General features: G+C 46.7%; 1 protein-coding gene across 1 annotated transcript in view; it reads left to right on the forward strand.

Moving 5' to 3' along the window:
* Positions 1-15769: 15769 nt before the first annotated feature.
* LOC135819362 (scavenger receptor cysteine-rich type 1 protein M160-like) overlaps positions 15770-25560 on the forward strand; it is a 30115-nt gene continuing 20324 nt past the window's right edge. Inside the window, exons 1-2 of the mRNA XM_065332556.1 lie at positions 15770-16185; positions 24255-25560. The exon at positions 24255-25560 is cut by the window's right edge and continues 1780 nt beyond it. Coding sequence (XP_065188628.1) covers positions 16035-16185; positions 24255-25560 — 1457 coding nt within the window. The 5' untranslated portion in view covers positions 15770-16034. The remainder of the gene's footprint in view (positions 16186-24254) is intronic.

The raw sequence follows: 25560 nt of genomic DNA on the forward strand, positions 1-25560 counted from the left end.
CTGCAATGTAGATCGCCTGTCAACGTCATTGCACTGTTCAGTGAGTGCGCTGCTTTCGTGTTGAACTCTACTATCTAACAAATTCCACTATGACAGAGTTTTTCATCTACTACTAGTACTAGTAGTATTATACTGCTGGCTACATTCTCTCTTTCTTTCTGCAGTCTTTCCCAAGTTTCGGCCTGACTTCCGAACACTTAGTCTTTGTTCGCTTGAAGGCTATGCAATCTATCACTTGTGTGTAAGTATGAATGGATAAACATGCACCATCGCCCGGATATCTCCCGTCCTACGCAGACAAACGGACACCAGGTACGGTGTGTCAGGATTCCACATTCAATAGCACACACAGCAGTGACAGCTAGCTCCCCGCTGATAACGCAGAAGCAGTGCTTCACGATCGGCGTCCTTCAGCCCAAACATGAATAAAAGTATTAGTGAACCGAAATGTCGGTACAACACGTCTGCACAACTGCGAGTGGTGTCGAGCCGTACACCTGTGACGATCGCTGGGTATTTTTTTTCATTCAGGCCTCTACTCAGCGAAATCCCCGAGCACAACGGCATCGGTTGTTTGTGCGACAAAGTAGGCAACATTTACGACCAAAACATCGCAACAATCCCAAACGGAAAACACGAAGAGGAAAGAAACTCCGCGTCTGATCACGCGCTCCCGGAGCAAATAACTGCGCGCATCGGCACATACCGGAGTTACTCCACCACATGTACACAGTCACAAGTATGACTTGCGAACTCAATGAAATACACGACCAGGCGCAACGGGTTTGTCACTACGAACCGCTAACAAGGTACAGCGTTGCAGAAACACATCATGATTGTACTAGCCGCTACCGACAGCGCAAAACATATGTGCCCTGCGGGACTGAGAACTACATTCCAACAAGATTCGAAAACCACAGCCGAGTTTGCGTGGAGGGAGCAAACGAACTGCTACACATCCCCCTCATCTCCTTCCTAGAGCGGTAAGCGACAGTACCACTAGATCTACAACTGAAGCAAACACGTTACAGTACTTGTACTTGTACAGATGGTCGGAGAGATAGTCGTTTCACGCAGGGAGGAATGATCTACACCAGGCCAAGACTTTTAGAACACTTGGAAACGACACTAAAACCGCTTCATCTACAAGCCGGCAGAATACATGCGCGCACAGTCATTGTGTGTAACACCTCTCCAACTCTCCAAGAAATACTCACTCGTAAATAATTACCCAGCATTCCTGGCACAACAGAAACTCAGCATGATCGCAGGCCGGATTGGGTATGACTAGTGTTTTGCAGCTTGTGCCTGAGCGATTCAAAGGCACGTTGCAAATCCAACAGGCGCTGCAGATGTATTGGCACTCGTACTCGTACAATCACTATGCGGAACACACCATTGATGAGGAGAAAACAGCAGCAAAAACTCACCGTGTACAGAAATTCTTTCCGGCGACCTCTTGAGAAGCCCGACTTCCGCTGCACTTGACCATTGAGACACTTGCAGCAACACGGTCGCCAACAACAGCAGGGAGATGATGCGCAGGTGCGCCATGGCTGCTGCTACACCACTCGACCTTTTGCACCCGTGCTGGAGAGCGCTAGCAGCGAAGTGCAGGGCAAGTCCGGCGACCAGCTACGGATTTTGTCTCAGCCTTGCAAGTCCAGTATGAACGTGGAATCGTATTCGGATTTTCGTACAATCATGCACGAAGTACGATTGCCACGTGGTTCTCTCTGAGATTTCCGGCAATGACTTCTGTTGATTACCAATGACTAATGTGAGGAGCTTGCAACCATCAGACCCGCCAAACAAGTCGCCGTGCTTTCGGTTAGAAGGGCATACAAATTTCTAGTGCACAACACTTCGTTGTCTGCTTTCTGGCCTTCCAGTTCCCCACAAAGATCTGCTCCACAAAGGCAGATTATTCTGTTCATATACAGTACCAGCTGTGGGTGATCACTGGTACCAATAGAATCGAGTCGCACCAGAACTGGCAGAAGCAGAAGCAGCTGCAGCACTTGCACTAGCAGCAGTACCTCAGCGTTACCCTATCAGCGTCACCGGTACCGTACAGACTTGTCAGCCCCGATTCATAATCGTGGACCATAGACCATCTCCCTACGGCTTTTGGCTAGCGTGACCTGCTGCTGGTATGGTGCTGTTGCAGGCTTCACCAAAATAATTATTATTATCTATGAACACTTCTAGTTTCCTACCTGTACCAACTCCGTACATCACGGACAGTCGCGGTACACTTGTTTGTCGGTTTCTGCGTTGGCTAGGTGGAGCGCGCTGGCGGGAAGTCCGGCCTGCACACGCACCTAGCCTTTTCGCTTAGGCATTCGGCAGTGTGTAACAGCCCTCGAGTGGCTAGACCTTGACAGTCCGAGCTCGCCTCAAAAATGGCTGGAAGAAACGTTTGGTTGTATCGTGCAGGCGAATGAACCGTCGAGGGTGGAAACCCACTCGGCAAATGTTGCGCACATCGTACTAAATCTACTGTCATCTACCACTAAAACTAGTAGATCCACTAGTAGATCTACTGAGTATAGTACAGGTATCCAGCAAGCGACAACGTGGTGCAAGACACAGGCTGTCAACTCACCAGCTAGCGCCCCTGGCGGCTGACGACAACGGCGCTGAGTGACAGTGAGTGACAGAGTTTGTGGCCAAGCCGCCACAGCTAGAGGCTGGTGGTGATACAGTCGTCCTCCGCAATGCCAATGTGTACCATGGTGTACAGCAACGCGGCAGCACCAACATTTTTACGCGACAGAGAAACTACGGCATACTATGCCTATGCCTTTGCCGAGTATGGCCACCTACGCGTCTTTCACTCTTTGACCGGATCGCTCGGCGGCCTGCCAGTGCCAGGTCTGGACTGCAGAATGCAGTGCAGGACCATTGAGTTTTGACAGAATCTGTACGTCTGTTGGTGCGTGGTAGTGACCACCCTGGTCCCTGCAGCAGCAGATCATGGACAGACACTGACAGGCAGTGCAGTGCAGCGCAGTGCCAGCCAAGCCAACGCATACAATGACTTGGATTGGAAGTCACATGTCAATACGCATCGCAGTGAGTTACTAATACTATTGCCAGTATTGCACTATTGGTCTGCACCAGGGAGTCCTAGGCTATAGTACCACTCCCTGGTCTGCACTGCACCATGAGGCATAGCCATGATGACAGTCATACCAGTAACACTATACTAGGAATGGAATACATGTACTAGTCTTAAACCTTCCAAGTAACTAGTATTCAGTACTAGTAAGTTGGAAGGCTGTTGGAGTGCGAATCCAAGATGTGCTAGAGGTGTTAGCCAGTTACTGAGTTAGTTCAACAGGAACGTCAGTACTGTCGGTCAGTGTCTGATTCCTTAGTAACGGGTGGTGTTAGCGGACATTATAGCGTAACTTGTAGTTCCTTGGTCCCTTTTCTTTTCTCTTTTCTTTTCTAAAAATTAATACTATAGGCTACCTACTATTATTAGGGGTTGGTACTATGGTAGCTTATGGCCATATCTCACCACTCAGTCTCAGTCTCAGGTCTTTGGAGTGGGTACAGTCTGTCAGTCAGTCAGTCAGTCAGTGTGCTTGGTATCTCAGCTCAGTTACAATCATTATCTGAATACGCCCAGCAACACTGTGGGGCGCCAGACTACATGCACTCTGTCACTCTGCAGTGCTCATTGACATTGTTTCACCACGCAGGCTGCCCAACATGGCTTGGTTGTAGAGCATAATAATATGTGCCTTTACAAAGTGTACAGGGATGCAGTGCTGTCCGAAAGCATGGAAGAACAAAGAGCGGAGCACTGAAGAACGAACAGGCTAGGAGTTAAGCCAAGTACAACGTACTGATGATACTGATGATATGCAGCGACTCAACTGTGCTTAGACTATAATACAGTAAACCGCCCAATGGATTGTGTCAATTTTCGCGATTTCTTAGAACCAGCGAGTTAACGGTGCACTGGTCGTGAAGCACTGGCCATCTACGTACACCCACTGTTGAAGTTTGATTTCATGCTGGTTAAAGGGGAACTCCGGTCCAAAATCACCCCCATTTTTTATTGCGGAATCCATTAGAGTATGTCGTAAGTGGTAGAATGGCGAAAACCGGAAGCTTCTACGACAAGGATAACATACCTAAATTACCAATTGCAATTTTCCATATTTGGCACGAGGGGGCCCCCGCCCACCCTGTGACGTAAAACGTTCTCAGTGACCTCCAAATTTTTTCATTCAAATTGTAGACCTACAGAAATTTTGAAAAAGGTATTCACTGTTTTTTCTTCAATCAATAACCCTTGTACTAGTATTCATTCGATCATCATGTTGGAGGAAGAGGAGACCACGGGAGGTGTGGAGGTGGACGCCACTTCGGATTCAGCAACACCGAGGCCTTTTAGGTTCGAGCCGAAGCGCGCATCAGCGTCTGCGAAACTGTCTACAAGTAATATTTCTGAGACTACAAAACAGATGAACGTGAAGAGAACGCTTTGGTTGCAAGTGCTCGCGTGAGAAGCACTGCTTGATGCCCTTGCGGACAATGCAGCCTGATGTGGAGCGAGGTCGAGTCGACTTGTTGCTGGGAGGTTCCTGCAGCTTTCAGTAAACGCGGCGAGCAGGAAGGGCTGCAGTGCGTCACGCAGCACTCAGAGTTTGCTGTTGTTTGCCTGCGAAAATCAGTGCTCGAGGTGGCATTGCTTTCCTTCGAAGAATTTCGGGCAAGGTGTGGACCGTGGTCAAACAGGTGAGGATTCACTGAATCGGTTTCATTATTTTCTTTCTTTCCATGTTTCATGTACCGGTACAAAGTAGATGGGAAGTGTTGTGCAATGATTTTGTGTACAGTATTCAAATTCACCAACTTCCATCACACAATCATGAAGTTCTATTGCACCCATGCCAATATAATTATACTGGTACAACGATGTCTTTCATTCATACTATTCCTAGCACTGTAAGTGTTTCAACTGTGTGTAAAAGTGATGTAAATTTGAAAAAAGGCCAAAGTGTCTTTAGTAGCCCATAGAAATATTAATTCGAATCCGAAACTATTTACACTGAAACTACTCAATCTGCGGACAGCATGCTGTTTCGTTCTTTTTGAACTCATCAGCGCAGCACAGAGAAAATGAGGCGGAACCTGATAGCAATGGAAATAAAAATTTCCAATCAGGCCCGAACGTACCTTGCCAGAGTGCTCAAACTGACAAGTCAGTGAGCTCTGCTGAAACTGAAACTATTTACTTTTACACAATCATGAAGACACTCGTGGTATGTGTATCTACATCTCTCCAACTGTTTTGTGCAGGATTTGGAGACATGTGGCGTATAGACAATACACATGGTTCACCCATGGATACTTTGGACGCAAGCAGCGGCGTGTGATACCGTCTTGTGTGGTATCGAGGGTAAAGCAGCTGTACCCAGAAGCCAATGCAGATGCGCACCGGGGCTTTGAGGAAGCAGTTGGACATGATGATGATGATGATGATGATGATGATAATGCTTCTTGGCCTGGTTGACGTTCACATAATCATTGGTACATGTGCATGCAGAATGTAGAAAACAGTTGACAGACACGATAAATATTAATTATTATTCTTGACTCGGGCAATATTTGTGTTTTCGGGTGGGCGCATGCTTTGTACCAATGCAGCTGCATGAACAATCTGGTAAAGTTGACAGATACAATGGCACAAGACTGTACTGTGTTCGGGAGCATGGGGTTGTGCCGGTGCCGTGTGCCGTTGCGAATGCCGAGAATGGTTGTATGCACATCGTTCAACAGGTCCTTCAAGAAGTTGCAGGACGTTGTCGTGCAGCTTCTTGGCCACCCTGTGCTTTGTGCTCTTGGTGTATTCCAGCCTGTACCTGAGCACACCCTCCTTGGTTTTGGCGTGCGCTCTCCCTATATTGGCATTGTGGGACAGACATGCCAACTGTACCCGTGCTCTCATGCCATTGTACGAAAAGTGGACACGTTTTGGTGCCCACTTCAGTATGACAGCATGGACATTTTCCAGACTGCCTGTATGGCAGAACTTGGTGAGCTGCTTCATATCATTGAGCAACGTCTTGCCCATGACGATGCTCTCCAGGATTTTGTGCTGGTCTGAATCCTGTGTCAGCCATGCTCTCTCCTCAAATACATGCCGTCAGGTTGCGAAATTTGAAAAGTACTGTATATTTCTTATAATAATACAAGGCCAAGGAATGGTAAATGATACAAATCACTATACTGTACCTTGTATTTGTGGCAGTGTAGCTGCAACCGGAAAGTAACGCAATGGAAACTTACAGATAAAGAGAACCGAAATAACACACATGATAACGTTCCATGTACATTACATCAATTCTCGACTTCACTGACTAGGATTTTGAGTAGAGGACTTTGAGTAGGACTGTGTGTATACTCTGTAGCCGTTTAGAGCTACGTTCTGGACGGCACAAAATCATGCCGTTCACTTACCTCATCGTGCTCACGTTCCTGGAAGTAAATCGAAGGTGGTCTGCTTTTGCTGGCAGCAGAGGTAGAGGAGCTACTAACTATTAGTATGACATGTACCGCCAAGTTTCAGGATGGCAGAGACCCTGGCTTCAAGCGTCGCTGCTGCTTCTGCTTATAGCCACCAATGCTTTGTGCAAACTCTTGTTGGAAATCTCTTTCATAGCACATCTCAGTGAAATGCTCAGTGCAGACACGATTATTTTTCGTCGGAGAAAAATCCTTCCAACATACTCTCCATAGCCAAGCTGTCGTCAGGTTCGCGTCAGCCAGAGGAAAGCCATGCTACGACAGCCCGCAGGCGCCTCTTTCTTCGTGACATTGTCGCATCCAGAGACGCAGCAGCGAGTCGTGACAATAAATCGGGCATGGCACAGAACAACAAGCACTTCAACAATGGCCAAGGACTTTTCATTTTTGCTTCAATTATTTGAAAATTTCATCTGAGTGGACCGGGCTGAGAACGTTTTACGTCACAGGGTGGGCGGGGGCCCCTCGTGCCAAATATGGAAAATTGCAATTGGTAATTTAGGTATGTTATCCTTGTCGTAGAAGCTTCCGGTTTTCGCCATTCTACCACTTACGACATACTCTAATGGATTCCGCAATAAAAAATGGGGGTGATTTTGGACCGGAGTTCCCCTTTAATATTTGCGTTTAATACGGTCTTCTCACCAAAAATAGCAAACATAGAATACGTATAGAATAAACACCTCTGTCTTGTGTTTATGGGAATATAAACACTGCTATAAACACCGAGGCGTAGCCGAGGTTTTTATAGACAGTGTTTATATTCCCATAAACACAAGACAGAGGTGTTTATTCTATTTATACCTAGCTTCGTTTTTGGCCTTAAATACTGGTCCGAAATAGCTATTTTAGTATCCCAGTATACTAAAGTATACTATTATGTGTAGGTAGCATTGCGTGTTCCAGACCTAAGACCTATCTTTCAACCAACATCTGCATCAACACCCTGGTGGCTGGGTGGTCAAGATAGGTGCTTGGGAATCTTATGGTTGCAGGTTTAATTCCTGCTGAAACTTCTTTCTTCTCTTCAATTTTTTTCTTTTTCAATTGGAGAGAAAATTTCTAAGTCCCTTGAAAGTTGAAAAGTTACAACCTCTAAGTGGGTAATATAGCAAAGTATATTATTATTATTATTATTATTGCAAATAACGCTGAGTAATTACACGAATGCATAAAAACCAGCATTTGCTTCCGGGAAGGATTCACAAACATAAGACAAAAGCACCATCAATGTAAGTGCACATACGAAAAGCAGCTTCTATTGTCAAGTTCGAGTGGCAATGTCAGAAAGACGGTAGACTGTTCGTGAAAGTATATACCCCAAGTTAAAGTGGTGAATATGGAGATATATTCACCAGTTATAGATCACAGGAATTAGTGGGGGTTAATATGAGCTGGGTATAAGTCACAAATATTAGGTAGTACTGAAGTAATATACAGTAGAGCTATGAATAGAATGAAGGCTGCATACGTTTATTCATACATTGAAGCTCTATTAAAATTATTATCTCCTCGCAGATTATAAGTACACAGTACATGAACAATAAGAACAGTATAGGCTACGAGGCTCACCCCCAGTTCTTCGGCAGCGTACATATAGGAGATAAGGAGAGTTTCTCAGGAAGTGTGCAACAAAGACCTTCAATGTACATTTGCCCTTGTGACTATGTGAGTTCACGCATGGTTTGACTATCATAGAAAAAAAGCATGGTTTGACTATCATAGAAGAAAGCATGGTACACTGTCGAATAGTGCTCTGGGGCAAATAATCGTTCTACTGATACTAGCATTTTGGCAGCTCTCCCAGTGCAGAGAGTTACACACAAAGGTGTAGTAGATAGCCACCAATGAAATACGACATTGTACAACTAACTACTAGTAGTAGTACTAGTAGTAACTAACTAATTACTTACTGGACCAGCCAGGTGACTGCTCTCCCGTGTACTAACAGTAATAGCTGTATTGAATGCCTATGCCATTCACAATTATGTGGCTCCATCCCTTTCATGATTTCTGTCGCCACATCAGCTGCTGATCTGCTGGATTTGCTCCATTTGGACTGCCTCTCTTGACTTGAGTCTTTGGTAGCACTGATGTACAGTCGTTCATGAATCATGCTGCAACTGCTAGTAATCTCCACATAGCATGGTTGACTGACTGACTGACACTGCCCATGACTGGAAATAACATGCACAGGCTTGTATTGCAGTAGAGGATAATAGAGATTTATCCTATCTGACTGGATGGCTGTATTCTGGCTGCACATGTATCAGCACGCGAGAAGTCCATGGAACCGTCCAGTCGGCAAACATGCAAGAAAGCACCACTCCCTGCTGGATACACAGTGTTTCGGGGAATTCACCCCTCATCAGTTGAGCCTGAGTAGGCTGAGGGACATTGTGCCTGAAGAGCACCACTTCACTGATCTCCAGGCACGAAAACACCAGGGATGCAAACTTACAAGACGCCCCGCTTCCAGCGCGACAAACACCAATAATGTTGCCAGAGAAATCCAACCTCATGAACATGATAATAGCGCTTTAATAGCACCTGTTTTGAATACAAGTCATGCATGTACATGATTGTATAATGTGTCTAAAATGTTCATGTGCATGGACGTCACTCGACTCGTCAGTCAGCTTGCCCCGGGGCCCAGAGGCCAGAGAATCTCTGCAGAGATACATGACATTGTACATGTACATGTACATGTACGTCATCAGAGAACTCCAGGCTCGCTGTGTTCTTCACTCCACTTTAATTAATATTTTAATAATGTTTTCTTTTCGTTCCTTTCCATCGTCATCATAACAGTAATTGGGGGCATGATTGTCAATTAAGGTGGCGCTACACCTTTCCGGCACCGTCCCACGCAAGCACACATATCTCAGCAATGGGTCAACAGATTCTTATAAAATTTTCAGCATTTACTCCTTGGATATACCCGTTTCAGAAACAGCAAACATAAAGCCAAAGATGCCATCTATCTACTGTTGGCATACATGTGACCGATCTCTTCGCAAAATCCGCCGAAAGGTTCGCCTGTAACCACAATATAGAAGACCATGCGTCCTATGCAATAAAATGAGTGCCACTGCAGTGTCTCACACACACATGGCAAGACATTGAACCAAAGAAAGGGGACAGCAGCAAAACAAGCCAGCAAGTGCAGGAGATTGAAAAAAAAAGAACGATAAGCGCAAAAAATACCAAAAGGTTTGACCTGTGCTATCATGAGCATATGAAGAGCAGCCCTCTGAAACTTCGGTTCAATGTCTAGCTAATGCTTCACAGATTTCAAAAATGTATACTTTGTTGGGTCTGCAGGCCACGGTTATCTCAGTAGCTTGGTTAAGAGTTGCGGGAATAGCCAAAAAAAGGGGAAAAATTGCAGTATAATACATGTATTTACAATCTGTGTCCACCACGCCAGCTACATTTTAGAACGCCCCAGTCTCATAAGTGAGACCTTCGTCATCAACAGTCTGCTCCTCCACACCCTACCTAACTCTGCTTCGCCTCTTCCTTGCACTCTTCACTTCTTCTGAGGATTTCCTGGCTGCATTCTTGGCTTGCTCACGGTCCAACTTCTCAAGCGCTGTCCGCATGTAGTGACCAGCTGTCAGGCCCATCGCTTCAAGAATCTCCTCCAAGGCCTTGTTCTTCTTGTTGAAGCAAGCAGTGGCTATGGCAACAGCTGTCTGGACAGTCCTTGACGAGCAAAAGCCAGTCTTTGGACAAATCTGCCAAATGAGGCCATTGATGCACTCGTTCCGATTCTGAGTAGCGCCACGAAAGCATTTCTCGAGAAGTTGCCTCTCAGTCAGCCGCAAGTACACAGGCTTGATGACTTTGAAGACTGCATCCGGCAGGCTCTTCTGATGTTGGTATTCAGGGCCACCAGCTTGATGACTCTGCCACTTGCACAAACTATCTGGTCCAGGGGGGCAGAACTGATGCTGCGGCTTGTCATCTGTTGAAATACAATGCATGACCGATGCCCATATCGCGCGTGCCATGCCTTGCAGGTCATTGCCATGTCCACGTACGTTGGCAGTATACTGCTCCTTGCTGATCTCATGTTTGCTCAGCTTCCTCTGGAATATTGTGCACTACTGGCAGTGCCGGGAGAGGGCTTTGTAGTCGATGACTTTGCCAGTATCCCACCAGATGGCAAGAAACGCTCCATGTAGCGAGGTAAAGCCGCGTCGCATCCACGTTCCGTCGTGAGTGACGGCAATATCAGGGGAAGACGCCAACTCCTTGGCATTCGCAGCTGCACGCTCATGCTGCTGGTGGCAACAACTCTACTGGCCTTTGCTAGTACCTTGGTGTGCTTCTGGTATGGAGAGACATTCATGGGTGCAGGCATATTCATGACAGTGCAGAATTTCACAAGGGATGCCCACGTCCTATCCATGTCATTGCAGTAGCCGGCTTTCTGTTCACATCCCAGCAGTGCCCAGTCTTCTTGGACATAGCTTCACGGCTTTCAGCCTCGCAGCTGTCACAGGCCAGCGATAGAGTTGAAGCCAATCCTTCACGACGTACTTCACATAGTGTAAGGGTGCCATGGCACGCTGAGCAACAGGCACTATCAGCAAGTAAATTTTGTAAACATTCTAAATAAATAATTCGGCTCCCGGTCGTCAGGTAATCATCACCGTCGCGCTCATCTCCAGAGCTGTCGCTGTCACTGTCACTAGATGTCACCAGAATTAGACTGTTGGACTTCGGCATCATCCCTATCTTCTGGCAACACAGAAGAGTCCTCTGCCACGACAATTTTCGTAATTTCACTCTACAATTTTATAAATTATTTAGCACATTGATTTCCATGGAATTTGCGCTTCTTTGGACGACCAGGACGGCCTACGTACTGCCTCTTGCCCATAGTGATCAAGGAAGGTTCCACAAAACAGATGAAAGCCAACAAAGCAGCTAAACTGATAAAGAGCTACAGTTTGGAGATTGGAGATTGCTGGTATAAAAATATTTACCAAAAATTTGAAGTACGACATGCGCACTGTGTGTGGTGACATGCGCAGTGGCACTGCTGATGCCGATGGTGATGTCAGCTCTGCGTGGGGCGCAGCAAGGTAAAACCAGGGAGATTTTCAGCCTTTCCGCGAAGTTTCATCGCTAAAATGCCAGCGAAATCAAAGTTAAACACAAAACATGTGTAATGTAAATTCTAATGCGTTAAAATTTGAATTTTTGAATTTACAATTACTATTTTTGACAATAGCGGCCTTTGAAAGTCCATATCTCAAAAACTACTGAAGCAATTCACTTCAAATTTTCGGGATGTGCGGTTGGGACCTACCCAGAGGGTCTGGAAGCGAAAATGGGGTCAAAATCCAAAATTCGATTTTTGACCCTCTGAAAGGTGCCGGAAAGGTGTAGCGCCACCTTAACTTGCGATGAAAAATGAATAAATACATACAATGTAATAGACTCGGGTGGAGAGCCAAGGATTATTTTCACTCACATAGCAACCGGGTTGTACTTCTATGGGGTAGTGGTCTACCAGAGAATGTACTCACGATAATGTAATATACCTAGACTCGGGTGGAGAGCCAAGGATTAGTTTATAAGAAGAAAAGAGGACCAAAGAGCTACATGTACATGTAGGGACCGGCGGGTTCTGCTCGAAAAGCAGTGAAATTGCCAGAACCATACAAACCTTATGGCGGGCAATTCCTCGAATTCTGCTCCATTTCTTTTATCCACATACCAAACATGCATGAAACTTACCAGAAAAAGTACCGAATTCTGCCAATTTTTCTGCCGGCAGAATCCGCCGGACCCTAGCTACATGTACATGTACATGTATAAGGCTCAGGTTCGGAAAGGTCCAAGAGGGGAAGGGAAGCGCAACGAAGAAGAGCACCAGCTACGCCCCATAGCAACAAAGAATGCCATAAGTTATTGGATGATGACGAAACTAGTCAGCCTATTGGACATACCGGCCTTACTACAACTCGACGACGCAAAGCAACAGACCACCCAACTTGGGAGGCGGAACGTACGTCGTGTGGAACTACTTGTTATTGTACATAACTAGTCCATCATATTTACATGATAGTGGAGTTCAGTAGGATGTTGACGTTTCGGTTTGTCACAATTCGTCTTCGCTAAGCTTCCCCTTTCTATGTTTATTACATAAACTTGAGCCTCCCAAGTTGGGTGGTCTGTTGCTTTGCGTCGTCGAGTTGTAGCAAGGCCGGTATGTCCAATAGCCTTACTAGTTTCGTCATCATTCAGTAACTTTCAGCATTCTTTGTTGCCGTGGGCGTAGCTCGTGCTCCTCTTCGTTGCGCTTTCCTTCCCCTCAAAGAGCTATAAGTTACGCTATAATATCCTCTAACACCAACAATTACTTTACAATCAGCTCATGCGATAACATCGTTCGTTGTAGAACGTCAGTACTGTTGGTCAGTGTCGTGTAATGATAATGTTATCACATGAGCTGATTGTCCAGTTACAGGTGGTGTTAGTGGACATTATAGGGTAACTTGTAGCTCTTTGGTCCTTTTGTCTTCTTTTAAATGTGAGAGGTCCAGTGCCACACTGTGCTGTAGTTCAGACGTACATGTACGTGTAGCTATAAGGTATGGGGAAAAAGTTGCCAAGTGGGATGGTCAGTTGGCCAATAATTGCACTGAACTCAAGATTCACGGTTAATGACACAGTTTGAGTGATGAACCGGATAACTCAATTTTAACAACCAGCAATTAGCACAAATGTGTCAATTCAGCATTCCTGTTGTGGTTATAAACGCTCCTGTCTATTTTCTGGTCGGCTTCAAGAGGTTCCGGTCATTTCTTTACTACAATTATAATACGATGCTGCATTGCCTTTTAAAAGTGCTTCACAGCAGTCAGCTCACAGAACGGCCCTGCATTTTGTATGGAGATGTATGATTGTCCCCTCTACCAGCCCTAGAACTCGCAGCGAGCACGGTAGTGTCAGTGGCCATGACCACTGGTGTGATATTGTATCGTGGAACATAAAAACCACCAGCTCCTACACCAGCTGCCTGCATCTGCCCCGCTGGCACTGAAGCGCTCGTTCCCACATTGCAGCATCAGCGATTGGAACTCCCTCCCTGCCGCTCTTCTTTCCCAGCCTCCCTACAGCAAGAGTATGCAATCGTTTCCCCCGTTAGGCGTCAGCCTTTGGGTAATCCTGAAATAAAGATTATTATCACATGTCACGTGAGTGTTTCCTAGGATCGGGCCAATCACTGATCTGTATGAGCGGGCAATAAATCAGTCCAACGCCCGCGTCCAAAGCCCGTCGTCAGTGACAACCCTGACTGAGACTGTACGCGTGAAATCAAGAGTTCATGTACTCTTGGTGAAATCTACGGGATGTGAACATGGTGGGCATGGTGACTGTACGGCGCAGTGTGACATGTGAATGCGTGGTCGAAAGTGGCGATCTCAGCTTTCCTCGCGTGACTACGACGACTCTGTAGAATGTACGACTCTACGACGAGTCGCAGTGTAGCATTGAGACGAAGATGGAATTCTTTTTGGAGATGGACATCCCGGCAATGGACATGCCCTCGGACGTCTGCCGTGTGGTGCTTGCAGGGATCATTTGTTCAGTCATGTTGGCAGCCTGACCGTCGGTAAGCTTTTGGATAAGATTCAGTTCTGCTCGAAGTGGTACTGTGATCACAAACAATTATTTGAAATAACACAAATTCAACTCAGCGTCGTGCGTTTTCAGATCCTCGCAAAGTCACTGCCTGTGTGTGGTCTTCATGTACCACGCAAAACTCTTACCAGGCTCATCTGTCCTCTGCCTTCACCTTTGCTTGAACAACAAACACAACAATTCAGGAATGTTTTGCAATGAAAAATACAGCTACCTGGAGCTGAAAAAAGAAGAAGAAAAATTGTCCTCAGAATTACACACCAGGAAGTCGTCAAATACTTGCACTTGTTGCAGTACTGTATTTGACAACTTCCTGATACACATGTAAACATGAAGAAAGTCTTTGTGGTAGCACTCTTAATTTTTCAACTGAAATTATGATTCTGCTGTATTTATTGTCGATGCCATGTCTATTGCTATGACGATGCGGTGCCGGCACTTTTTCTGTCTCCGTCTTTCAGTACTGTATACTCTCTGATGGCCTGTAGCAGACTTTTTGTTAGGGTGTAGGAGAAATATCTTCATTATTCCTGTTTTGATAATGATAGCACATCAATATACATTGTGGTCATAATGTGTTGGCATTTGGGCTAATTTCAACAGCAGCCCAATGGTCTGCTCTGTGGGCCATGTGATAAATTTGTTATCACATGGTTGCTGCGGGCCTTATGGCATATTATTGCCCCTCGAGGTTAGCCCTCGGGCCTACGGCCCTCGGGCTAACCTCTCAGGGCAATAATAATATGCCATAAGGCCCTTGCAACCATGCGATAACATATACTTATTATTATTATTATTATTGAAAACGAACGTTTATCGCAGCACAAACTGGCTCTGGGCAGTCGACCGCTATGATAGTTTCTCCCGCACACTCGCTGGTGTTAGCCTTGCTTTTTATCATTTTTCTGACCTGTACAGCTCTATCTTTTTTCTTTTTCTCGGTGGGTGTTTTTGGCCGTGATGCCGAGACCTCAGGTTGGCAGAACCATCAATACCCACCATTACTGCCGCGTCTTGGTGCAGCGCCTGCTCCTTAGTTATCACGTCTGTCCGAGTCTCCCTACCATTGTCTTTCATTATTCTTTTCGAGCTGGGTGTATGAACATAGTAAAAAAGGTGCACATTTGGTGTCTTTGAACGCCACAGTAATGCTGTCCATAACAGCGAAGCGAGGCATACATGTACATGTGCATGCATGTAATGCAGGATGGCGGTTCCTCGTAGACGTGTGACTCCATGAACAACTGTAAATGAAACTAGCTGACCATGACTAATGAAGATGAGCGACACTTACTTAGCACAGGCCTCCCGAACAGATGGATTATCGCAAGCTTTGATGGATTTATCACGATGACTATCGAGGAAGTAACGTTCGACCCTCAATGCCTTGGCGCTGAACGAGCTGGAGACAAGCAGAGCTGCAGACAGGCTGTTTTCATCTGTTAGTGCCAGGAAAGTAATCGGTGATATTCGCGGATCTCTCCATGGTGCAGGCAGTGTAAAGTGCTGGTACTGTGGTAGTGTACGCTGCTAGTTCTGCCGCTGCTCGTACCGCGAGAATTTGTGGTCTTCCAGAGCTCCGTGTGCTGCAGTGCAAGAATAGGTACATGTACATGTATGTACATGTATGTATGTAGTTGGCCTTCGTGGAACAGGCAGGTCCTGAGGGAAGCAAGCTAGAAAACACTTTCGACTTACCAGCGTTGGACAAAACATACGAAGTCTGAAAGGCTCAAGCAGAATCGTTGGTGGGTGTCGGTGCTCCGCGCATCGCTACCCTCTCCTGCAGCGTATACGGGTGCAAAAGGCCGGATAGTGAAATGATGATGGCGCACCTGCGAATCCAGTGGCCACTGAAGGTTACCATGGTGCCGCTGTTGTTGGTGGTTGTCCTGCTGCAAATACCTCAGTGGTCCGGTGCAGCAGAAGTCGAGATGCTCAAGAGGTCACAAGCAACAACACCAGTGCAAGGTGAGTTCGGTTTTTGGTAATTTTAAGTTCACTGATCAGCTGACAAACGTTCGTAATATAAAAGTGGAAGGTATGCGCTGAGCAGCTGAAAACCTTGGATGGAGACCATTACATACCAGGGGAGAATGGCAAGCCTGAGGGAACCTGGCATGCGTGCTGACGAGATCGACATTGAACAAATTGATCATACCTTATACCTCCTCTTCCTCCCCCCCCCCCCCCCCGCCCCACATCAACACCCCCCCCCCCCCCGCGTCCTGATTCAAGTGGCATTGGGAAGTAAAAACTTCAACTTAAAGGTACTTGAAGTGTCCCTTGCTTTAGCCAGTTTAGGCCATCCGTTATTAATGTCAGACCGAACCTTTTGTCTCATCAAAGGGTAAAGATTTATATAATTGTAATTTTCAAGTAAATTAGTGGAGAATAGAAATTTATCTGGTCAGTAGATTGATATCACTGTCTTTGGTGTATTCCTCGACTGTTGCCTTTACGTTTCAACAAGCTAAGGATCAGTACTCAGGTACTGGGTAGTAGATGAATGTGCCAGTCACGGTTGATGAAGCAGTGCTGAACTGCTCACCTGTGTGTGCGTGTGTGTGTGTGTGTGTGTGTGTGTGTGTGTGTGTGTGTGTGTGTGTGTGTGTGTAAGAGGAGATGTTTCCGATGATAAGCCAGATCCAAAGCTGCTGCAGATGGCTCTCTCGAACATGGTCCCTCTCGTCGTTCTATATTGTCGGCCCCGTAAGGGGACACGTGACCGTAATGGCAGTGTTTACCAGGACCAGGACCAGGTGTGTGTGTGTGTGTGTGTGTGTGTGTGTGTGTGTGTGTGTGCGTGCGTGTGTGTCTGTGTGTGGGCGTGCGTGTGTGTGCACTTCCGATGTGTATCTGTGCTTCCTGTGTGTCGCACCACAATAAAAAGTTCCCTGAACAGCATCTGCTGGCATGGAACGAGGCTGACACCTTCTTTGGCCTTGCGGCGTTGTTGTCATATCCTTGTACATGATTGTATTGTACACTGCAACAACACGATGCCCAGTAGACTTGTCTTCTTTGTACAAAATGTGGCAATACGAATGCTGGTTTTCACCTGCCTCAATACTACAATAGAACGCCGTCTAGAATATTTGGAGAACCCAGTCTAGGATCCACACGTACATGTACATGTGGATCTACATGACTGTACATGTGCATCTAAATGACTGTACATGACTGTATATAGACATGCACATGTAGATGATTGTACTTGGTACATGTACATGTACTTCAAAGTACTTCAAAGTATGTTCTGTCCAGAATGGACTACTAGTAGGTCTACTAGGGTACGTGTGGAGGAGAGACTGGATGCTCCCTCCGCCCATTCTCGATTAGATACATGCACTGTACATGCAGTTCTACATGTACAGTGCATGTATCCGTTCCTGCCATGACAAGTATCTGTCATGACAAGTATCAGAGCGAGGACTACAATAGAAATATCACTGTAAATTTAAAAGTGTTCCCCATCTGGCTGTCTGCTGCACACTAGTGTTGTACTAGCGCTTCTTTCTTTTCGTCCGTTTATACAGATACTGTATAAAGGAACAAAGAACTTTATTGAAAAATCAGTACGGAAGAATGAATGGAAGTCTTCAAGAATCCAAAGCAATGTTGAGCCTGAAGCCACCAGACCAAGTTCAGTGCAATAACATGGACACAGTGTATAACAATACCAAACTTGCACATGCGTACAAGCCCCGGGAGGGAGGGGGGGGGGGGTGCAAGAGAGGGCCAAATCGCGCGAGTACAGCCCTACGTATACAATGTATACGTAGGGATGCCTGGTGATACTAGACTACCTAGTACAAATTTTCGTTCACGAAATCCTTCGCTTGTACTTGTAGATCACTTGCACCGGGCCGTACCGGCAGGTTCGTTACCATGGTTACGTAGACGAAATCCTTCGTTTGTAGTTGTACTTGTACAGTCATGTACTTGTACTTGTAGATCACTCCACCAGCAGGTTCGTTACCATGGTTATACGTAGATTCTCTACTTTCGTTTTTGCCTGGTCTGTCACCGCGTAGATCTACCGCCAGTACCGGTGCACCCCGAACGTTCAGAAAAAACTTAGTTTGGTACAAACTTTAGGGTTCACGGATTGGCATGCTAGCGTCGCCAGCTACATCATGCACGTGACAGGCGCGTGCATATACTGTCCCACACAATCGGTCAGTGCTCAAATCGCATTTTCCCATCAATATCACTCACTTTCAACTCTACGGGATTCATTACGGTTGGCTCAAACTGCCTGAATTTTTGAATCCACACGCACGAAAGACGTTCCAAGACTTCCACCGTTCGTATTTTTTCAAACGAGTTCCGGGTTTTCCAGTAACTTTGGCCAAAGTTCGGCTAAAAAAACAGGGGGAGCCGTTGCGTTTCCGTAAAATACTGAACGGTAGAAGGATAGCCAAGGTCGAGAGCAAAACAACAAGCCATTATTTGTCAAAATCGAACAAGAAACGGCTCAGCGCATCTATTTTCCGTGCACGCGCGCGCGTACTTTGGCCGACAAGGCGTGGAGAATTTCTGAAGAAGAAGAATAACAAGAGCAGCAGCGCTCGGAACAGCCGTGCTGGATACTTCCAATCCCGACGATGGAGCGTGTTGGCTGTCGTGAGCTGCTGAAACGACCATGACATTTCTTTTTCTTTGTATACCCTAGATATCTTGACGTGCCCTAGCTCAGTTTCGGCCTCTTTACAGGAAGAATATTTTCTTCCATGGCATCAGCGGCCAAACAGCAAGAAGAGCAACAGATCGAGATTTGCAGGGCAAACAAAGGATGCGTGCAGCTACATCTAGTCAGGTTCGATGCAGCTGCGCTTTGCCAGAACCTCAGCAGATAAGAAAAGACGACAGAGTGTCTCAGATGGAGCTGGATCTTTCGCCAAGACCGCCACCGCCGCCATCATCAAGTCCAGGTCAGTCAGAAAAATGCACTTGAAGCCCGAGTGAAGTGAAGCCACTGAAGCCAAGGAAAAATTCAAAAAGTACGCTCTCCGGCTAGACTTCGAGTCGATATTTTTTTACTTCGATAGGCCCTGTCGCGGCCTGTACTGCTGTAGCGCGCGTCCATAATCCAAAATGGAGGCGCACGTGACGGGTGCTTTTAGTGGCAAGCCGTGAACCCTAAACTTTAGTTATTTCGTGCCAAAATAGCGAAAGTCCAAATGAAACTAATTACTTTGTACATACAGTAGTAGCAATAGGTCAAGGCAGCCATGAACCCTGAGCTCTGAAGTATTTTATGGTGAACGTCCCGCGGACAATGGATCGACGTTTGTTTGGAGAGGATGCCGGTGTTCATGGCGACGTGGACGACGGGCAGCTGATCCCCCTCGTGCTTCTCCCTTTGCTGTTACTGGTCCCGGTCGGGTGTCATAAATTATTACTGTATCTTCACGTCATTCGTTAGCTGTACCGCTCGTCTAACGGGCGCGCCTGCCATGAAACGGTCGTACTAGTAGGGTCTGAGAATCGGGCAGGGAGATGTCGGCCACCTTGCTGCTTGCCGTCAACTGCCAGCGAGGACAAGCTAGCGTGCAAGCATGACTAGTACAGTCATGCTACGTTTATCAGCAACGTGACTGAGGACGTCGCTTCATACTCAATGCGGTGAGACGTCAAAAGGAGAAATTAATTATGTCAGTTTTAATATCGAGCTTGTTGTTTCCTATTATCATTTCAGGGTAGACACGCCACATATTGCTGAGGCCGTGAGGGTGGTTTGAGGGTGGTTTGCCATGCCAGATCTCACGGCCACATATTGCTGAGGGTGGTTTGCCAGATCTCACGGCCACATGTTGCTGAGGGTGGTTTGCCATGCCAGATCTCACGGCCACTATGGCTGCATTTCACTCGACTGTACGTGCTTGTACTGTACACTGTGTTCACGAAAAATTAGCCGAAGACTGAAAAAGTGTTCTTGAGTCACCATGCTTGTTACGCCTGAGCTATCACAGCCAATGTTCAAACCAGGGAGTGGGTATTGTACTACTCCCTGGTTCAAACACCTCTTCTGCAGAGCGCAAAGACCAGAGCGTCCCCCAAACCTGACAATCGTCCTTCAAATTTAGGGGTCTGTGCTGTGGAGGAGGGGGGGGGGGGGGGGGGATGGCCTTACTAGGAATATAGGTGCAACATGTCCAGCCGCAATGCCCGTAAGCAATGCCCGTTAGGCAAAGCTGGTGGAGATTTCTGTCTTACAAAAGGGGGTCTGTGGTTTTGGAGTCACACAGTAGCAGAAGCAGCTTTTGCACGAGTTGGCATAAATACCTTAGAAGAAACTCACCACTGGTGGGTTTAAGTGCTAAACTGCACTTAGGGAATAAGCTAACGAACAGGGGGGCAGCTAGCATGACTTCAAAGCTATATTTGAGCAACCTTGCGGACAAAGCTGCGAAGAAATCGTTTACATGCGGACACTTAGACACGAGCTCCGAACTGAGCGGAATCTCTGGCGTTCAGTGTTTCAGCTAGACAGGGATTGCAGTGCTTCAAGATGTGTAGGCATGGTGTAGTTCCATACCTGCCAACCTTTGCACACCTGAGATCGGGACGATGACATGCCTGTATTATGAAAAATGTAGCTGTGAGGCATGGGACAAACACACTTTTGTGTGCCTATTACCACCCTCGATATCGGGACGGTCCCGGCCAAACCGGTATGGTTGGTAGGTATGCAGTTCTCCTCACCACCTACCCAGTCAGGCGCGTCACGCTGTATCGCAAAACTCGCAAACAAAGCAGCTAGAGTTTGCCGCACCATGTCCGCAAAACTCCCAAAGCAGGATAAAAAGTAGTGGTGTGCACGGGTAGTCGGGTACCCGTGCCACCCGTGAGGACCTCGGGTAGACGGGTACAGAATAGTACCAGAAAAGTCGCAGATGACATCATGTACAGTGCACGTGTACCATGGTGTACAAATTCATGTAATACCAAGACGGCAAGAGTATACAGGGGGGTTATACTCTTGGTAATGCTCCGTATGCCTTCCATGGTCTACCCAGTGTGTGAAGGAAGGGGTGCAGTGTGGTGTTACCATGGAACCATTACCCGATCGGGTACTCAGTGTTGTCTATTCAATGTTGTCTATTCGGGTTTCCATTACGGTTCACACCAGAGATACCAGTTTATTAGAGTCTGTAAAGCATATATCTCACGGGACGAGGACAGAATTATTAGACATCAACATTAGGGAATGTATTCGACTTCTCATTAGGGCAAGGGTTCGACTACTGACTAGATTACCGAAGTTTGGTTATCTTAGAGTGAACTAGAATAGAATGTACGGTGTAATGCATGAGCGCGCCCATTTAGCTGGGCGCGCATTATTATGTGTATAGCCCGACTATGTACACTATAAAGGGATGTAATTAGATCAAATGTACGGTGGTTTTTATGTGCAGGGGCAGAAGGAGGGAAAACGGGCTACAAATGTGTATGGTACTAATTATTACATGCAGCGGCAGCGGGGAAATGGGTCAAATATGGTTATAAGTGTGTACGTACGAACTACTGCATGCAAGGAGGCTAGGGGTAGGGGGTAATGGAGTGTGTACGAATTACTGCATGCAGGGGTAGGGGTAGGGGGTAATGGAATGTGTACGAATTACTGCATGCAGCGCTAGGGGTAGGGGGTAATGGAATGTGTACGAATTACTGCATGCAGGGGTAGGGGGTAATGGAATGTGTACGAATTACTGCATGCAGGGCTAGGGGTAGGGGTAGGGGGTAATGGAATCATGCCGGGGTCGGGATCCAAATATGGGATGCGTATAACATCAGTACCCATGCTACCCGTGGAAAACTACTCGAACCCGACACCCGAAGAAAATGCTACCCGACTCAGCCCTAATTAAAGTTATCGCAAAGTGCCCGCATTAAAGGGGAAGTTCACCCTAAAATGAAAACTTCACAACTTGTAACGAAAACGCACATATTCCAATGGTGAAGGTCCCAGGTTGATCGGAGCAGCCGTTCCCGAGTTATACCAGCTTGAAGTTTGCACTAAATTTGGTGGCATCATGATGACGTCATCAACTTGTCTGGGGCACCACAGGCGGCCTACTCCTTCTCTCCCCCCCCCCCCCCCCCCCCACACACACACTTCTCTTTCAGGACCGACGTGACCCTCAGTGTGCCATTGGCTCAACAGGGCAGGGTGTGTATGTATATGATTGTGTGTATGAAACCTGCCTTTGCCGGACGCCCTTGGTGCGGCGGGAACTGTCCTGATAAGACAGAATTCCGCTTCATCCAGGGATGCTCGTTCAATACACAGTACTTTGGTTTCATGAAAATGTGGGCGGTCAATTGAGGATTTCGCTTGGCACAGGGTCTGGGAAACCGTGTATGTGTATGTGGGAGCTGGGGGAGGGAGAGAGTATCTTCATGCTGAAGTCATGCGCCACTTGCTCTTCTACCACTCCTGTCATATGACTGTGATGAGGACATCGAATTCCGCCTAAAGAACAGTGGAAGTCTCTGTAGATGCTCGTTTTGTGCACACTGAGTACCTGGATAGTAACCCAATCATACTGCACACATTGAGCAATTGCCACGGACAGCGCAACCTAATTACAAAGGCTACTCAAGAAAATATTGCTATTGTTACAGACACTTGCACATGTATTGACAATTATTGTATTTGCTCGTTCGAATTAATTTTGTATTTTGTTTCTCTCACCTTTCACTTTTCCCGAGTTGATCACGTACCTGCATGCTCCACTCTGCCGCAGTTAGAGGCAGCTACTCTACATGCAGTCGAGTCGATTCTATTGTGTATCTGCATGTCTCCTTGACAATATCTGTCCAGCTCTTAATAATTAGAATTAAATTCCTTCTCTCTTCTCTTCGATTTATCTATTTTCGCTTCTCTCAGTTATTTTTGTTTTGTTTGTATTTTGTACTTGTTTCGGTACGCTATCGCTCTATCTGCATGATGCGAGGCAGTTTATGGATGTCGTCACTCCTTGGGGCGCCGTGCCTGCACCTTTGGGGCGCAGTGCACCGGATGCGCAGTGACCTCTACGATGTACGCCAGAGCTAGGCATCTTTTTTGGCTGCATGTTTCCTTTTGCGTTGCCAGCTTTTCTGTTTGAAGCTACATGTACGCGTGTCGCTCTTTGCTTTTCAGAACTCTTGGAGTTGTCAGTTTTATTCCACTTTGTAAAGAACAAGTAATGGTTCGAAGGAAATCTTGTCTACCATGGCCACAGGGCCGCACCAGCTATGTTGACTTGTTATACAGACCCCCCTCCCCCAACATGGACTAGAGAGGCATCCAAAGAAATTTTAGTGCGCCCAGCGGTTATCACACTTTTCGAGATTCAAAAATACTGGGGAAAATCTCCACAAACCTTCATTGCATCATGTATATAATTATGAGCTTCCAGATCCGAAAAGGTGGTTTAAAGTAGTGCTGAGTCGGGTAGCATTTTCTTCGGGTATCGGGTTCGGATAATTATCCACGGGTAGCACGGGTACCCGATCGGGTAATGTGTTCATGGTAGCAACACAATGCACCCCTTCCTTTACACACTGGGCAGACATGCGGAGTATTACATGAATTTGTACACCACGGTACGCGTGCACTGTACTTGATGTCTTCTGCGACTTCGGGTTTTCGGGTACTATTCTCTACCCGTCTACCCGAGGTCCTCACGGGTAGCACAGGTACCCGACTACCCGTGCCCACCACTAGTTTAAAGCACCGGTTTTTGTTTCCTTTCCGTACTCCACTCATTCTCCTTCGTTCACTCTCTTCTTAATTTGTTTCTGGTTCATCTTCTCTCCCTACTTTATAAGTACAACTTTTCGTTAGGAATTAACTTTCACTATATTCGTTAGGGCGCACGAAATACCTAAAGTTTGTACCAAATTAAAGTTTTCTTTCTGAACGTTAGGGGAGACAGACCTCTACGAAAAACGAAATATAGTACGTAACAAGCCTGCTGGTGGAGTGATCTAACGAAAATTTGTATTGATACAGTATTTTCCTTTTGTATGTGCTGCATACGCAGATTGGGAGGATTGGAGAGACAGTGCCCATTTCCGGAAGAGACGCCAAGCTCTTAGCGGTACTGCTGACACAGTAGCCACGACTGCTCAGAATGACCAATGCTCGAAGATTGTCTACCGCGATACTAACACTTGGGTGGCGAGTTGCCCAGTTGGTAGTTATGGCACGGGAGCATACGGTGAGTGCCGTGGCTGCTCGGAGGAGTGTGCTAGCTGCTCAGATCGTACAGCGTGTACATCGTGTAAAAGCAATCTGCTCCTACAAGGTAATGCATGCCAGGACAAGTGCTCTAATGGATACGTTCTGCTACAACGCAACGTAGGTTCCAGTGTGAGTGTTCGACTTGTCGACAGTGCTACGTTCAACATGGCTACACTGTCAGCTCAGCAAGGACGACTGGAAGTCCGAGATGAGAATGGAAATTGGGGAACTGTCTGCAACAAGAGCTTTACTTTGACATCTGCTAATGTGGTGTGCCAACAGCTAGGTCTCGGCATGGCTTCAGCGCTCACAAGTGGACGGTACGCAATAGCAAAACGTGATGCGCCCGTAAATCTGGGCTATGTTAAGTGCACTGGACAGGAGAGTTCTATATTTGAATGTCCACTTAAGCGTCGTCAAGACACGCTGTGTACTCATTATGAAGATGTGGAAATTCAATGTGCTGGTCCAGACACTAGCAGATCATGTGTTGTACCAAGCTGTCCACGTGGATTCTACCTTGCTCAAGACAAGAATAGTGACATGACTATTTGCCAAGCATGTGATACTGGCTGTGCAAGTTGCAATGCTACATCTACTAACTGTTTGGAGTGTCCATTTGGGCGGTTTCGCAAGCCAACGGGGACAAACGGCTCAATCTGTGTAGCCACCTGCGGAAACGGCTTCTACGGGAATACTGTCGACAATCGTTGTCTACCCTGTGCTCAGTCTTGTAAGAATTGTGCTAACGGTGGAAACAGCAATGTGTGCACCAGCTGTGCAAGTCAACAATTCTTGAAGGATGGTAGTTGTGTGGCATCATGTCCTGATTGGGAGATTCGACCCACTACTCGACTACTGAACTCCACAGCGACACGGCTAAAAGGTCTCATCGAAGTCTATTACCAGGGTCAATGGGGACCCATTTGTCGTGCCCGCTTTGGGACGTTGGATGCCAACGTTGTATGTCGCTCTTTGGGCCTGGGACGTTCTCTCCGAAGTACGTACCGCAGCTCATCGTATGCTGGAAGCAATATCCCTGCTCGGTCTGGCGATGCCATGCTGTCCGAAGTGGCATGTATCGGCAATGAGACGGATGTCCGATC

This window comes from Sycon ciliatum, chromosome 6 (assembly GCF_964019385.1).
Source record: "Sycon ciliatum chromosome 6, ocSycCili1.1, whole genome shotgun sequence".
Lineage (NCBI taxonomy): Eukaryota > Metazoa > Porifera > Calcarea > Leucosolenida > Sycettidae > Sycon > Sycon ciliatum.